General features: G+C 38.5%; 1 protein-coding gene across 1 annotated transcript in view; it reads left to right on the forward strand.

The window, feature by feature from the left end:
- Nucleotides 1–18,012, forward strand: part of LOC139115589 (uncharacterized) — a 34,320-nt gene that overhangs the window by 579 nt on the left and 15,729 nt on the right. The window contains exons 2-4 of the mRNA XM_070677832.1: nucleotides 2,354–2,419; nucleotides 2,786–3,097; nucleotides 8,332–8,423. Of these exons, the coding sequence (XP_070533933.1) occupies nucleotides 2,354–2,419; nucleotides 2,786–3,097; nucleotides 8,332–8,423 (470 nt within the window). The remainder of the gene's footprint in view (nucleotides 1–2,353; nucleotides 2,420–2,785; nucleotides 3,098–8,331; nucleotides 8,424–18,012) is intronic.

The following is an 18,012-nucleotide window of genomic DNA, read 5'->3' on the forward strand; positions in this document are numbered from 1 at the left end:
AAGTACTGCAATATCATAGCAAAATCCCGCGTGATTTTCAAAAATGAGGTTGGTTACTGGAAGCATCTAGATAAGACGCTAAATTTTGAAAGGTAAATTCCTTTCCTTGGTACCACTTTGTGAACCTATTACAATAGGATATACAATTTCATATTTTGCACCAGCTTGTAGTATTTCCGATTGAAATTTGTGCATTGACAAGCCTTAACAATACCCTTCAAATTCGTGTCGGCGATTTTTTTCTCCGAGTCTCTATTCAAATTATATGGCGCGACAATTACAATTACTTGAAAGTCTAACACCTTTAATAGTGCATAACAAAAAAAAAGGAATATAAAGAAAATCCCAGACACGACTTTGAAGGGTATTATAAACTTCGTAAAACCAGACCCAAACTCACTGATTGCAAAATGTTACCCTCCCCCATAACGGTTTTATTAGAGTCATTCTCCTAATTTCCACCGATCCCCCTTAAAAAACGAATTCTCCCTAATGTACACTGACCTGTGCATGATCCCGCCCAGAGAATACACACAGCTTATCGGTGTGTCATAGATCTCTATGATTTAGATTGATTGATTGTGTCTATGTAAATACACATGTCCGAAAATTGGGGAAAACAATCAATTCACGATCTCGTAAGCAAACTCACCACCGGGGTATTCAGTAAGCCGTATATATAAAGTATGATTCAGGTGCGGCAAACTTAAGTTCGGTCAATTTTACAAAATCATCACATGTTTCAAAGGCTGATGTACTGGTTTAATATATTTTTGACTTTGACCTTAACATTTTGAGGGGAAAGTGGAGCCGTAAGTGCCTTCCTGTATGGCATATGGGATACCCTTCTACTGAAAAAAGCTACCGGACTGATATACTTATCATTCCAATTTTTGGACATTGCTCCCACTACGTTACGCCCCGAAGTTCTATGAACCACTACAATTATCATCCTTATTTCTAACTAAATTGAATGACAGGACACAAAGTTCAAAGGAGAACAAAGGAAGCAGTCAATATCAGCAAGCACTAATGATTGGCGACTGTCGTTTTCACTACGTTTTCACCGCTTAATCCTGGGGCGCGCGCGCGGTCCAGTCTGGTCCCCTGCCAGTCTGGTTCCCTGCCCCATTTCTACCGCTGGCTGCGCTGCTCATGAAAATAGGCCAGTCAACGACTCGAAGACTCTCCAGCTGCAGCTAGGTTAGGGAGCGTTCGGTTTTTACAGCCTGGGGGGGGGGGGGGCGGCGGCAAAATCTTGTCGCCGGTGTTCAAAAAAAATATAGACCCCCCTGCATTTTTTGTGAAAAAAAGATGACCCCCCCTTTGTCAGACGAAAAAAATTGATGACCCCCCTGAAAAATAACCAAAACCCATATGTCAAATTTACCCGCATGGTTTGGATTTGAACTCCGGTACGCGGTGCACTTTATTCGTGTAGCAGAGATGCCAGTGCACAAACTTCTCAGCCACATCCATTGAAACGTCTGTTAATTAGGACGACTGTAAGGCAATTTTTAACTCCATTTCCATAGACAACTCATGTCCATGGACATTGTATAAAGTAAACTTTATTGGAGTGGTTCGCCAAAGGCAGCCCTCCGGTTAAGAGGGTCATGGGCCATTACGTAAAGTCAACTTTATTCTAGTGGGCCACCAAAGGTGGCCCGCCGGTAAAGAGGGTCGATCATGGCTATTGCATAAAGTAGACTTTACTGGACAGGGCCGCTGAAGGCGCGCGGCCATTACCATTATTCAGTGCGTGATCCCAGGGGTCCCTCAAAAATGTTTCTAATACAAGCTGCGGCTTCAATTGGGAATTTTACAGTAAGATTGCCGTGGGGTATTACATAAAGTCAATTTATTGTAGTGGGCCGCTGCAGGCGGCCCGCCGGTAAAGAGGGTCGGATCATGGCCATTGCATGAAGTAAACCTAATTGGAGTGGGCCGCCAAAGGCGTCTGCCCGTTAAGAGGGTCATGGGTAATACATAATGTATATTTATTGTAGTGGGCCACCGAAGGCGGCCCGCCGGTAAAGAGGGTCGATCGTGGTCATGGCATAAAGTGAACTTTATTGTTGGTATTATGTTTTTGAAAATGTGGTGACCCCCCCCTTTCCTACCAGTGAAAAAGCGATAGACCCCCCTTTGCGGATTCCAAAATTATGATGACCCCCCCCTGGATTTGCCGCCCCCCCGGCCGTAAAAACTGAACGGTCCCTTAGAATTATCCAGTTCGCGCCACACTCTGTATATCATATACTCTGTATATGAAGATTGTGGATTCACCTTCCGTAAATTCCATATTTTGCTTGTATAATATCCGGGTTTTTTTGTTTGTTTTCGCTTGCAGCTTATGATGAAAACAGACAGCGAATGACGTCATCGATACGAAAACGCGATGAACCTAATTCTCAAGGTGGGGTTTACAAATGTTAAAACAAAAAATCACAACGTATAATTGCATAAAAAATCCTACAATATTGTAAAGCACGGATGATCAGATTCGATGAGCTTTGTCACACATATCAAGTTAAAAAAAGGGCAAAAACTGATTAGTACTGGCGGGTCTTCAGGCGAACTAGACATTAATAGTCTAAAATATGACATTATTTTAAAAATAATAAATGGTAATTAAGAAAATTGATATCACGAAATCAAAGTTAGTATTTCATCCGGATTGAGCTTGCTTTCTGTAGAGCAGCACTCGATAAAAACGCTGTCTATAGTTCTCCCGTGGTCTGGCTAACAACGGGTATATTTTTCCCTTGAAATGCTCAAACAGGATCATCCTTCGCTATTTATGTGAGATACGTGGATAAGCGTACTTCGGCCCGCATCATGTGCGAGGAAGGCGAGACGATATTTGATCTTTGTAACAAAATCAGCGAGGAAATCAAGGAATTCCGACTCCATGACGACGACATGAGGATGTTTGAAACTCCACACCGGGAAATTGTAATTTATAAGGAGACAAAACGCGATAGAAAATCTCACATAGGAAAGCAACACCCATATCCATCCAGACAACCTTTGAAGGAGTTGAAAGATACCGACTTGGTGTTCAACATTCTTGTCTCTGAAAGAACTTCCATGGGTATATTTATATATATTGATATACAATAATTTGTCTATCTAAGTATCTATCTATCTAAGTATCTATCTAAGTATCTATCTATCTATCTATCTATCTATCTATCTAATAGTATCTATCTGTATACTTATCAACTTGTTCATATTACTCACTTACTAAGTGACACTTATTTACTTTAATAATTGATTAATTAATTTATTTACTTATTTCCCTGTTTTATCATCGAAATATGTTCACCTCTTCATCTTAAGCTTTGATTATATACAACGTGTTAAAGAAGCCAGTGAACTTTGAAATACAGGAGCTTGATATCACAAACAGGTCGATCAATGTGTTTTGGAACGGTTCCCAAATATCGAGTACCATCTTCGTATGGGGGCCCGTTCTGGTCAAAATTATGTTTTATTAGTCCCCACGGACGAAGTCCGGGGGGACTTATAGATTGGGTCATGTCCGTGCGTGCGTGCGTGCGTCCGTCCGTTCACGCAGATATCTCAGACATGTCCTGGTCAATTTCTTTCAAACTTTGCACAAGGATAGTACCCTACCCCATACAGATGCACGTCGATTTGTTTCACAATGCGATCAAATTTGGCCGTGTTAGAGGACTTTTTAGTTTACATCTCCATAGACTCCCATGTATAAGGCATTTCGCCATAGACTCCCATGTATAAGTCAGTTCTGCACAGAATCCTATGTGTGAGGCCAAGTAAAATAAAATTTAGTTTCTCATCGTATTCATATTGCAAAAAGGATGCAGTGACACAGTTTTTAGCCCCAAGGATGAAGTCCAGGGGGCTTATAGATTTGGTCATGTCCCTGCGTTCACGCAGATATCTCAGACATAGAGCTAGAGGTCTGATTTTTGGTATATTGGGATAACTTAGCAATACAATTTTTTGACAAAATGTCATGTGACGTCGGTGACCTTTGACCTCAAATATACATATTTGTCCATAACTCAGTAACCACAAGTGCTACACCCTTTATAAATGGTATGATGGGACACCTTATGACGCCATATATTGTACCTCATTAATTATGCGCATATCTAATTTTGAGCAAGCCAATAGGCCTAGAGGTCTGATTTTTGGTATATTGGGATAACTCAGCAATACAATGTTTTTGACAAAATGTCACGTGACCTCGGTGACCTTTGACCTCGAATATACATATTTGTCCATAACTCAGTAACTACAAGTGGTACACCCTTCATAAATGGTATAATTGGACACCTCATGACGCCACGTGACGCCATATATTGTACCTCATTAAATATGCACATATTTAATTTTGTGTGAGCCAATAGAGCCGGATTTCTGATTTTTAGTATATAGGCATAACTATAGGATATAATTTTTTTTATCAAATGTCATGTGACCTCAATGACCTTTTACCTGAAATATACGTTTTAGTCAATAAACAAGTAACCACAAGTGCTATGTCCTGTATATTTAATAGGATGGGCGATCTTATGACAACACACTCTTACCTCATTAATTATGCACATATCTAATTCTGGGCAAGTGAACAGAGCTAGAGGTCTGATTTTTGACATATAGGGATTAATTAGCAATACAATTTTTTCCAAATGTCACGTGACCACGATGACCTTTGACCTTGATTATACGTATATATGCATAATTCAGGAACCACAAGTTCTATACCCTCCAATTTTGATAGGATATTAGACCTTAAGATGTCACGTATTGTACCTCATTTATTATGCACATATGTATTTCTTGGCTGGCCAATACAGCTAGAGGTCTGATCTTTTTTCCCGATTTAGAACCATAACTTAGACATGCCTCATGTGTTTCAAATTGGGAACAACGACATAAACCTATGTGCCCATAGATCTCAACATATACACTCCAGTGATACTTCTTAATGACCACATTTCCCTGCCCATCAAGACTAATACTCCCCTATTTCAAGTGGGGACTATGTCATTGTCAATGACTTGTTAATTTTAGTATATTAGAATTAATTTTATGTAGACTGGAATTAATTAACTAGCACCTCGAATTAATTGTATATTTCTTTTAATTAATTTTATATGCTTTAATTAATTTTGTGTAGTCATGCCGAATTAATTTTATGTGTTCCAATTAATTATTTCTGCTTATCTTTGCTGTAATTAATTTTATGTACTCTAGAATTAAGTTTGCTAACATTTCAAATTATTTATATGTTTAATTTATGTGCCGGAATTAATTTTGTGTAGTCTAGATTTAATATATTAATTCCTTCAATTAATTTTTGGTTCCAAATGTTTTCACGTGCTGCAATTAATTTAATGTGTGCTAGAATTAATTTCTACTAGTGTCTGAATTAATTTGTTTTCGGTCGAAGTAATTATGTGTGTTCGCTCGAATTAATTATGTGCTTGAGCGAATTAATTATATGTTTTCGCTCGAATTAATTATATATGTTTGCTCGAATTAATTATATGTGTTTGTTCGAATTATTTTCGGCCGATCCCACAGTCCTTTGCGCACACTTTCTTAAATCAATATGGCGGCTCCCGGTCGGAGTGGTATTATTCAGGCGCTCGAAAAGTTATCTGTGAAAATGGAAATCAACAAACTGATCACAAAAACTTTTGTAGTGCATAGTGTCTCCTGTCTGAGGGATCGTGTATGTGATTGCCCATAGAGCGAAGCCCGACCAATCGACCAATTTTGTGTAGCGACAGTTTAAGCGCCTGTGTCTATCTCTCTCTCTCTCTCTCTCTCTCTCTCTCTCTCTCTCTCTCTCTCTCTCTATATATATATATATATATATATATATATATATATATATATATATATATATATATATATATATATATATATATATATATATATATATATATATATATATTGAAGTATACAGATGTCCTCGTGGGAAATTACAGTGCTCAATGCAAAAGCAGAGCGTTATAAATAAACAGATTACTTCAAGTACAAAGTAATGAAATCTATTACTTAAGTTTCATGCATCTTGCAATCCTCAGATAGAGTGAAAGGATTACTAGCTAGACACTCTTACATATATGATTGGGACGAACCATTCTATTTGTAGGTGGTGTTAAAATTCGATAAATAATATTTGTTTTGGTGGCGACATTTTGAAACCAACTCAGAGCGTTTGTTTAACAGTGTAGATTTGTCAGCATTGATAATGTGCAGCTTTTCTGATATACAAAGATTACATCGCTTGTTCATGTTAGAGTAGCTCAATGCTTTATCAATGATTGACCATGAAATGTCAAAGTCTTGTCCCTTATTTCTTAAGTTCCATACAATAGACATCAAATCAGGTCCAATAATCGTTATCATTCAAGGTAACTAAGAAAGTTACCAGGTCCAAGGAACATATTGAAAATGATAAAGGCAATGGGGTCATCTTGAACCACAAAATAGTGGTGGTACCAGGTGTCCGGAACGGGTAAGCGTACCCTGCCAGCTTTTGACAACTCGGTGTCGTTTTTGTATCTCTCTTTACGGAACGATTTCATGTGATTAGTGTAGCGCGTCTTGAAGGTGTTATCAGTGAATCCGATATAAACCTCTCCGTTGTCCTCCGTTGATACTTTAGCCTTGTACACCACGCCTTTGACTTGACAGTTTCCCTTCAAGGGGCATGCCGACTTAACCCTGCAATTGCAATCAGCTGGTTGGTCCTTACGCTGTTCTCCGGAGATTACCCTCTTATTATGCGATTTGATTATACTTGCCATATTCTTCATACAGCCATAACTCACTTTAATAGTGTTTCTGTTGAAGATCTTGTGAAGTTTAGACCCCTTTGGAAAACATTTATCGACAAGTTATCAATGCTGACAAATCTACACTGTTAAACAAAGGCTCTGAGTTGGTTTCAAAATGTCGCCACCAAAACAAATATTATTTATCGAATTTTAACACCACCTACAAATAGAATGGTTTGTCCCAATCATATATGTAAGAGTGTCGAGCTAGTAATCCTTTCACTCTATCTGAGGATTGCAAGATGCATGAAACTTAAGTAATAGATTTCATTACTTTGTACTTGAAGTAATCTGTTTATTTATAACGCTCTGCTTTTGCATTGAGCACTGTAATTTCCCACGAGGACATCTGTATACTTCAATATATATATATATATATATATATATATATATATATATATATATATATATATATATATATATATATATATATATATATATATATAGAGAGAGAGAGAGAGAGAGAGAGAGAGAGAGAGAGAGAGAGAGAGAGAGAGAGAGAGAGAGATAGACACAGGCGCTTAAACTGTCGCTACACAAAATTAGTAGTAATCTGTATATATATATATATATATATATATATATTATATATATATATATATATATATACACACAGATATATACAGATAGAAGTGAAACTGCCGAATGCTATATTTGTAATTAGGGACAATTAAGAGTAATCAAGCTTGGAGACATTTCCTAGTGGTCATTGTTAAGTTCTTTATTAGTTTTCATATTCGTAGATATCTGTTCGGCAGATTTCATTTTCGAACGCTACGTACGCTTACGGTACACACTGCACTACACTACAGTACACGATGATTGGCAAAACCCCGATAGAAAAGGGTGAACGTTCGCGTCTGACATAAACACAAAATTGGTTGGGCTTCGCTCTATGGGCAATCAAATACACGATCCCTCAGACATGAGACACTATGCACTACAACAATTTTTGTGATCAGTTTGTTGATTTCCATTTTCACAAATCACTGTTCGAGCGCCTGAATAATACCACTCCGGTCGGGAGCCGCCATATTGATTTAAGAAAGTGTGCGTAAAGGACTGTGGGATCGGCCGAAAATAATTCGAGCAAACACATATAATTAATTCGAGCAAACATATATAATTAATTCGAGCGAAAACATATAATTAATTCGATTAAGCACATAATTAATTCGAGCGAACACACATAATTACTTCGACCGAACACAAAATTAATTCAAGACACTAGTAGAAATTAATTCTAGCACACATTAAATTAATTGCAGCACGTGAAAACATTTGGAACCAAAAATTTATTGAAGGAATTAATATATTAAATCTAGACTACATAAAATTAATTACAGCAAAGATAAGCAGAAATAATTAATTGGAACACATACACTTAATTCGGCATGACTACACAAAATAGAAAGTCTTGGAGGAATGGCATAAATTGGCCGCATTTCCATAAACAATAATTTAATCAATTTACCTCTGGCAGAGGACATCTACAAACAATGCTGCGGCCAAACGATATTTTTATGTGGACCAGACGGGCATGGAAAATCCGCAACAATAAATACTTTCTCCAAGGTAAGTGCTATGATTTAATTGATCAACCAAATTTTCCCCTTACACATCATAGAGTAAACGTAGATGTTTATATATATATATATATATATATATATATATATATATATATATATATATATATATATATATATATATATATATATATATGTGTGTGTAAGCTTAAATGTATACATTGTATATATATATATATATATATATATATATATATATATATATATATATATATATATTATATATATATATATATAAAAACACAATTGCTCAAAGTGCCCTCGGACAGGCACTATAAATAATCATTACCGCCAATTTTGAATTGCCACTTTTCATCTGAGCCACACATAAATTGTAAGAATTGTCATACTCTATATTCTTTTGTAACTTTCTTATTTACTCAGCCTATAAGTACGTTCAGCATTTAATGAAAATCAACACTAGCCTTACATTGTTTTATTTATGTCCGTATTTTCCGTTTGTAGTAATCTTCAACCTGATGAAGTCCTACTTTTAGGACGAAACGTTGTGTCAAAATTACCAATAGAATAAACAGAAAGTATACAACTAGATCACTAGAAGTGTGCAAATTTATTCATCCGATAAATAATTAAATATATATATATATATATATATATATATATATATATATATATATATATATATATATATATATATATATATATATATATATATATATATATATATATATATATATATATATATATATATACACAACTTATAAACACCCAGGAGATTTTACATCATGTATAACATCAGACTCAGAATAACTTGAGGTGTGCTGGTACCTGATCAGTACTGCGTTGGGAGCCAAGGCAGTTGACTGTATTGTTTTCAAATCCCCGAAACAGTCGCCTTGGTAAATAACTGATGAACACTTAGTAGATTTTGATGATGTTATTTCTTTGCTGTATATTAATTGTTATAAACTAATCCTGCTGATGTCATATCTTCATCATTCATATGACACAATCATAGAGAACCCATAATGATCTATTGCTTGCACTTGCATGACGTTACTTTACATCATTGCTGTATTTATTTCAATCCGAGTGAATTTAAACTTTTGACTTTATATATATATATATATATATATATATATATATATATATATATATATATATATATATATATATATATATATATATATATATATATATATATATATATATATATATATATATATATATATAAGGCAGACTTGCCTTGGCATCGGTCCAGAGTGAGACAATGATTGACACGCGCACGTGACCGAATCCGTATGTCTGATTGGTGGAGATACCATTCCATGTATCAAATTTTTAGCTTTACGGGAGTTATGAATGAAAGTATACCTGTAAACATTTGCACATCTCCTGGGTGACGAATTGCTTTACTCATTAATATAAGTAATCTGCGTAAATAAAACACAGAATCGCGATAACGATCATGCAATTTGTTACAATATTTTGATGCATCCACATCAAAGAAAAGTAAGAAGACACTTCATGTGATAAATATATAATCCCATGGAATTCGGATTATATATAAATAATATATATATATATATATATATATATTATATATATATATATATATATAATATATATATATATATATATATATATATATATATATATATATATATTATATATATATATATATGTATATAGATAGATAGATAGATAGATAGATATGTACATATGTATATTATATTATATTATATTATATTATATTATATTATATTATATTATATTATATTATATTATATTATAATTAGGGGTTATTACACGAAGTTTGGGCGATACCGTGTTGTTTTCGAGTGATGTGTCCGTATCTTGACGAGTTTTGCAGCAACAAGTGAAATGCTGACACATCACAAGAATACGACACTTTATCGCCCAAACATCGTGTAATGACCCCTTTATCATACATGCATGCTTCGGTTACGACTGTTTACCTATGGACGTTTCGAAATTAGCGACAAAATCAACTGAAATCTCTGGTATTGGATGAGTCAAGGAAACACTATGGCATGTACTAAGAGAACAGCTTTAATGCGGTGTAACAATCACCAAAGTACAGAACAACATGTGTTCAAACATAAAGCCTTCTGGGAGTTAAGGCCATTCAAAATAAACAATATGTATTACTGACAGTTCCGACACAACATATTTCCTCCTTCAGAGTAATACATATTCTTATGTGCATGCAGATAACGCGAAAAAAACACAATAAACATCAACAACAATTTATGAACTTATTATCAGAAGTACAGTGTCCGAGTAAGTTCAAATCAAGGTCTGTCTCAGGTAAGAACATAGTCCCGTAGACGAACAGTATATTGAGGTCGTCCTGTAGATTGTTGATCATGAGTAGATGTTCCTTCCTATGAATAAACTGGTGGTACCATCAGGTGGGTTGATGTGATGTCAAATGTTAAAGTGGATGGAGCATGTTGATAGGAACGTGATAACCGTAAAACATTCCATGTAGTTCCATCATCAAGTCTGAACGTTGACTGCCCTAGTGATTTGGTGATACGGTGAGGTTGTGAAAGTGTAGCTGATAGTTTATGACTGCGGTTAGGTCGCTTGACTCTCACAGAGTCACCAACTTTAAGTGCTGATGATTTAGCGTGACGTTTCATATCAGTATATGCTTTGATCTTCTTTGGATCTCTGACTTAAGATCATCTATTTCTTGTTTCTTTATCGCTGATGGTGGCTTCAGCTGATCAAGTGGTAAGCGTAGCTGACGATTGATCATTAGCTCTGCAGGAGATTTCTGAGTGATTGCATGTGGCGTTGCTCGATAGTTCTGAAGTATGGTGCGAATACACTTTGTGAATGGTTTCCCTTCCGCGAGATTTGCCTTAAGACCATTCTTCAGAGTTTTGTTCAGGCGTTCCACTCCTCCATTGCATTGTGGATTGTAGAGTGCTGTTAGGTTGTGTTTGACCCCAAGTGATGAGAGGTAGTTTTCGAATTCATATGAGGTGAACTGAGGACCATTATCAGTAGTGATGGATTCAGGTAGGCCCCATCTGGCAAACAGCTCGTCAAGAATCTTGATAATCACAGTAGAGGTGACTGTTTCTGTAGTTGCTATCTCCGGCCATTTAGAGTGGAGATCGTGGACTACTACTAAGAAACGTTGGCTGCGAGGAGCTGCAACTACTTCTCCAAAGATGTCTATCTGTATAGATTGCCATGGTCTAGTTGGCCAGGGAGTAGGCTGTAGAGGTGGATGTGACGGTTTTGACGATTTGCCACTGATGGCACATGCTTCACAATTACGGAAAAGTCTTCGATCTGTGAATCCATACCCGGCCATCAAACATTCTGCCTACATCCTTGCTTCATTCTGACCATTCCTGGATGAGCTTCATGAGCCATGTGGAGTACATGCTCTTGGAGAGAGTTGGGAATAACCGCTCTAGATCCCCTTTCTATGCAGTAGTCGTCCCTTTTGGTAAGTTCGTCCCGGAGTTTTGCAAACCCTTTTAAATCTGGCGAGACACTTCGAGGCCAACCATTCACGATGTACTTCCTGACTGACTGCAGCACTGGATCCATGTTTGAACTTGTGTGCAGTTCGTCTGGTGTGACTAGTTTAACCAAATTTATTTCAAGGATGTTTTGATCCGACTCTTCTTCCACAGAGTCATCTTTGGCTGACAGGCGACTGAGCATGTCTGCGACAAAGTTTTTGTTGCCTGGTAGGTGCTCTACCTTGAAGTTGTGCTGCAGCAGACGATCTATCCATCTGTAGATGTGTAGAGATTTGTGACCAGATCCTTTCGTTGCTAGTAGTGTTTTCAGCGATTCGTGGTCGGTACGCAGTGTATACCTACGACCATACAACAATATATGTAAATGTTCTGATGCATATACACAAGCTAATGCTTCCCGTTCACTGGCGGCATATTTACGCTCAGCTGGAGACAGTGTTCGTGACGCGAACACTACTGGCTTCTCTTCCCCATTAACGCATTGTGATAACACGCCACCGACTGCATAACCAGAGGAATCAGTGGTAACAAAAGTTTCGGCATTTGAATTGAAATGTGCAAGCACAGGAAGTGATGCAATTCAGGTTGTTGAATGCCTCACGCTGTGTTTCAGTCCAGACCCATGGCTCTTCCTTCCTGAGTATAGCTTGCGAAGTGGTTCAGCTGTATTGGCAAAGTTGGGTACGAACTTCAAGTAGAAATTTGTTTTGCCCAGGAATGACTGAAGTTCCTTGACATTTGTCGGTTCTGGTAGGTCCATGACTGCTTTCAGGTTTGACTGAAGTGGCAACACCCCAGCAGCTGATACTCTAAAGCCTACGAAGTCTATTTCGCTTTTTGAGATTTCACACTTCTCCTCGTTAAGGGTGAGGTTATACCTTTCAAATTCGTTCAGTGCAGCATTGAAGTTCTCGTCATGGTTGTCCTGATTAACGCCATGTATTGCGATATCGTCGGTACTTAGCACTGATGCGAGTATCTTTTGGAAAGCTCCTGGTGCTGAAGACAGTCCATATGACATCCTTTGTACTGGAAGACGCCTTCATGTGTTATGAATACAGCATCTGCTGCAGCCAGTGGAACTTGTAAGTAGCTGCGACGCAAGTCAAGTTTGCTAAATACCGTAGATCCATGAAACTCTGTTGTCATTTCACCAAGGTCAGGAAATGGGTACTTGTCTGGAATAATGGCCTTGTTGACCTCACATAAATCAATACATAGGCGAATCTCTCCTGTTGTACGACGAGTTACCACTAGGTTTGAAATCCAGGGAGATGTGTCTACTCTCTCTATAATGTCAAGTTTCTCTAGCCTGTGTAGTTCTTCCGAAACTTCGGCCCGGATGCTTAATGGCAGAGGACGTAGTTTCTGCGATACGGGTGTGACGCTTGTATCCACACGTGGTCTGTGTACAAAGCTGGAGATTTTACCTAGCCCTGTAAACAATTGAGGAAACTTGTCTTTCACTTCAGAGCCTACTGAGTTCACTGGTATACCATGTCTGCTGATCTGGAATCCAAGTGCATTGAATAAGTTGATACCCATGAGGTTGCTGCCTTGTCTTGTTATGTAGAACGGGAAGTTGTCTACTCTCTGTTCTTCATACTGCACAGTCAGCTTTGCGATACCAATAACTGGAATAGTATCACCGTTGTAGCTGGTCTTTATTTGAGTTTGAAGCTGTGAGCGGGACATGACTGAAATATTGCTGGTACAGCTTCTGGTTCATTATAGAAACTTTAGCTCCAAGATCGATCATCAAACTGAGACTGACTCCATTATTGTAGTAGCGCAGGACTTAAATTTACTGTCAGCAGGTGTACTGCCTGAAACTGTGTAAACATATGTCTCTTGAGTCGGTTCATCCAATGTATCGATTTGCCTGACTCTGCGAGTTGCAGAGCTTCAACACACTCGTCCAAAGTGACCAACCTTGTTTTACTGCATTTCTTCCCACGAGCGGGACAGGTAGGATGACGCGTGATATGACTTTTGGCCCCACAGTTGCCGCAAACAACATTTTTACTTTGTTTGGCCTGATCACTGGAATTGCCATTTGCAGACCATTTTTCGCTGGTTTCCGGCGGCTGTTACCCCTGTTGTTTTGTCCTTTATAGACACCTTGTACTTTTGTTTCTGGCTCTTGCTTCACTTTAACTGGCTTAATACTGGGTGTAGAATCAATCCCAATGACATGTGAATCAGCGAGGGCACTTTCGATCTGCTCAGCAAGTGTTACTGCTTTTTCTAGGGTTAGGGTGTCAGGCTCTATCAGTAACGTTCTCTGATTCGAGTTGGGTTGTTTTTTCGATTAAATGGTCTCGGACCATTTCATCGGCGAGGTTGCCAAAATTACATTGGGCTACAAGCTCTTTCAGGGTAGCAAAATAACTTGCCGTGGACTCACCTTGTCTCTGGCCTCTTTGCCTGAAGCGATGGCGCTGTACGATTATGGATTTCCGTGGACCAAAATGAGACTCAATTTTGTCCACTACGTCGGACAGTCTCCCAGAGAGTGAAATATTCCTTGCCTTTCCATACCTAAGGGACTGGTCAGTTTCTTCGGCCTGGGGGGGCCGGTGAATTCATGGGGGTCACCCTGTTTTTGACTTTGGTGATAGGGGGGGGTCACCATGTTTTTGAAATGCCCAATAGGGGGGTCAGTGTGTGTTTGAATTTCAACACAGGCTCATCATTGCCTAAAATGCATCATGTCAGCCACAAATTTCATCCAGTTGCATTTTTCGGCATGCCCTTCGGGCGCGTAACTTTAATAATCAGATATATTTTTCAGCATGCCCAACTTTAATATATCAGGCATACATATATCAGAGATATCTGTATGTTCAATATTTTTCAGCGTGCTCTTCGAGCGCATTACTTTAATATCAGACATTTTTCAGCACACTCTTCCTGTGCATGACTTTAATATACAAGACATATACATGTATATCAGAGATATCAGGATGTTCATATTTTCTCCGCGCCCTTAGGGCGCTATACTATAATAAATCAGAGATATATGCCAGAGATATCTTGATGTTTGCTAAGTGAAAGTGTACTATTATGAAATCTGCATTTCATATGAAAAGCATGACAAATTCCTGATACTTTTCTGTTTTCTCTATGAGAATTCAGTATGAGAAAGCAACATGGACAAATATCAATGTTACAAGAAAAGGTCATCTCAGACTCTGCACACATCAGATTTGGTTAAAATTTGCCTATCTATGGTTCCTCACGAGATTTAATTGGATGGCTGGCAAATGTTAACACCCATCAAAGTTTTTGATTAACTGCTTTTTCCTGTTTGATATTAATGATTGACATCCATTTCTGTACAACAGTTCAGGACATCTGGTTAAGCATAGAACGTGTGAAATACATTCACAGCTCATTCAAAATGTACTGTATTCAAACTTTAAGATTGACACTTTGAAATTCCGATCTTACAACTGACATGCCAACAATTTCATTAAAACACAGAATGACTTAAAATACAAATGTATGTAAAATAAAACATATATATATATATATATATATATATATATATATATAATTATATATATATATATATATATATATAATATATATATATATATATATACACATTTACATATATATATTACAGTATTATATTATTACATATTACAGTTGTCGCGTGCGGGGGGGGGGGTGTTACCCTTTTTCAAAATTTGAAATAGGGGGGGGTCACCCTGTTTTCTAAATTTGGAATGGGGGGGGTCAGCCACTTTTTGACGTCGGCAAAAATAATCCACCGCCCCCCCCCTCCCCAGGCCGAAGAAACTGACCAGTCCCTAAGCAGTGGAGTGAGACCCCGCGTTTTCTATCATCTGCTACTCCCTCCTCATCTAGTCCTGTGGCCGTCATGTAAGTTTTGAAGCTTGCATATCTTTTCCAAGGAATTGGTGGTCGCCAGGACTTGAAAGAAACAGAGCTGGTGGTGGGAGGTGTGCTTCAACCATCCTCGTCGCCAAAATGTGGTATCGGATGAGTCAAGGAAACACTACGGCATGTACTAAGGGAACAGCTTTAATGCGGTGTAACGATGACCAATGTACAGAACAACATGTGTTCAAACACAAAGCCTTCTGGGAGTTAAGGCCATGCAAAATAAACAATATGTATAACTGACACTTCCGACACAAGAAAATCGACCTTGCTTTCTCCTAGCTGTGATATCGCAGCGGTACTTGTGGCATGTATCGAATGCGCTCGGGTCATTGGTGTCACGCCATAAGTACCGCTGCGATATCACAGCTAGCTTTCTCCTCGCTCAAAAAGTTGGTTGCTAATGACAACCGTATCACTTCTTTATATTATTTCGCTGTCGGGCCATTCCACTTCAAGGGAGGGTTTGTCGCACACTTTTAAAGCAAACAATTTAAACATTAAGATATCGACACAAGTTTTCACAATTTGAAGAAGATTTATGTTGAGCTTAAAATGGGAGTGGGCGTGAAACGTAGGCTGGAGTGTGTGAAATGAATGTGTTTCGTGCTCTGATACATAACCTCATCCCTTCGCGACAGTTATTAGGCCCACCAAAATCGGATCAAATACTCGTGCCACGCCATGCCCCAGCGTTCGATTTCAAACTCCATCGAGTATGAACAGCTGATCGATCTGAGAGCATAGAGTTAGAGCAAACAGCTCTGCGACATCTATGAATGCACAGTGGCTTTAAAGGTACACGGTCACCATAAATATATAATTTATGTCCATCTTTTGTTTTACCTTTGTCGCGCCCGGGGGGGGGGTCACCCTGTTTTAGAAATTTGGAATAGGGGGGGTCACCCTGTTTTCAAAATTTGGAATAGGGGGGTCAGCCACTTTTTGACGTCGGCAAAAATAATCCACCGGCCCCCCCCCCCCCAAGCCGAAGAAACTGACCAGTCCCTAACCGACAGGTACAAATCGGATAATATCTCTTGTCTGTCGCAAGTACTTTCAGTGCGGTTGGATTTTTGTGGCTCATTCATGGCTGTAAACGATGTAATTCACCATCCAGATACTTAAACTCGTCAACAGGAAACTTGTCGTATAGCGGTTCTATCATGATGCACTGTCAAATAGGGGTAAGCCTAATTCACGTGCCACATGCCCGTGCCACGAGCCGCGTACCGCGAGCCAGAAGTAGGTGCATTTTCACTCCAATTTAATTCATTGATTCATTTTCATGAATAAATCAACATTCGGGCTTCAACATAACGCCGCCTTCTATTAAAATCCATGAACTGGGGACCAGCAAAAATGACCAGCGAACTCTGTGCATATACAGAAAGGGGCTCGAGAGAAATTATAGGGAGGGAGGGCCAGTATTTTTCAAAATCACACTGCACGTATATATCTGTAACATTAAAAATTGATCAATCAAAATTCTGTACATTGATTTTGTAGACCATATGTTAAGGTTGCTATATTGCAAATATCTAGGTCCTATGGTGTCTATCGAACTGTGACTGGTATGGGCGTAAGCCTATTGACAGGTATCAATCAAAACGTTGCAAACAGGTTTATTTTGTGGACAAGTCCACCATCCTGCCAACTTGTATCAATCAAAATGTTACCAAAACGCTGTATTTTGCACGCGTGCAAGTAAACCACAGTCCCACCACAACACATAGGCTGCGGGCAGGCCTACCATGAACGCGATAGGCATACTCGTGTCAGGCCAGGTCAACATTGATTTTCGAAACATGACACAGTCTTGGCCAGTCTTGGTGTCCTTATAACGGACAAAAGACGACTCTCACTTTATAATTCCATGCGTAAATTAATGCATTTCCAGTTAACCACTGTGACGCTCACAGAGACTTTCCTTTCCTGTTCAACGAATTTCAGGCTGGAACCACGGTCCCTCCACAAACATACATGTGACTGAAGGGCCCACTATCGCATAACGGTGATAAAAGCCTGTCGATTCGATGCATTTTGCAGGATCAGGACTCTGCCTCAGCCGATTTTCAGTGCAGTGGCGTTCCAAAGCATAGGGCGATACTATTCGTTAAGGCACAGTCCCTCCTGAGCTATTCAGCTCTGGGACTATTCGCCCCTTAGACG

Source organism: Ptychodera flava, chromosome 17 (assembly GCF_041260155.1).
Source record: "Ptychodera flava strain L36383 chromosome 17, AS_Pfla_20210202, whole genome shotgun sequence".
Lineage (NCBI taxonomy): Eukaryota > Metazoa > Hemichordata > Enteropneusta > Ptychoderidae > Ptychodera > Ptychodera flava.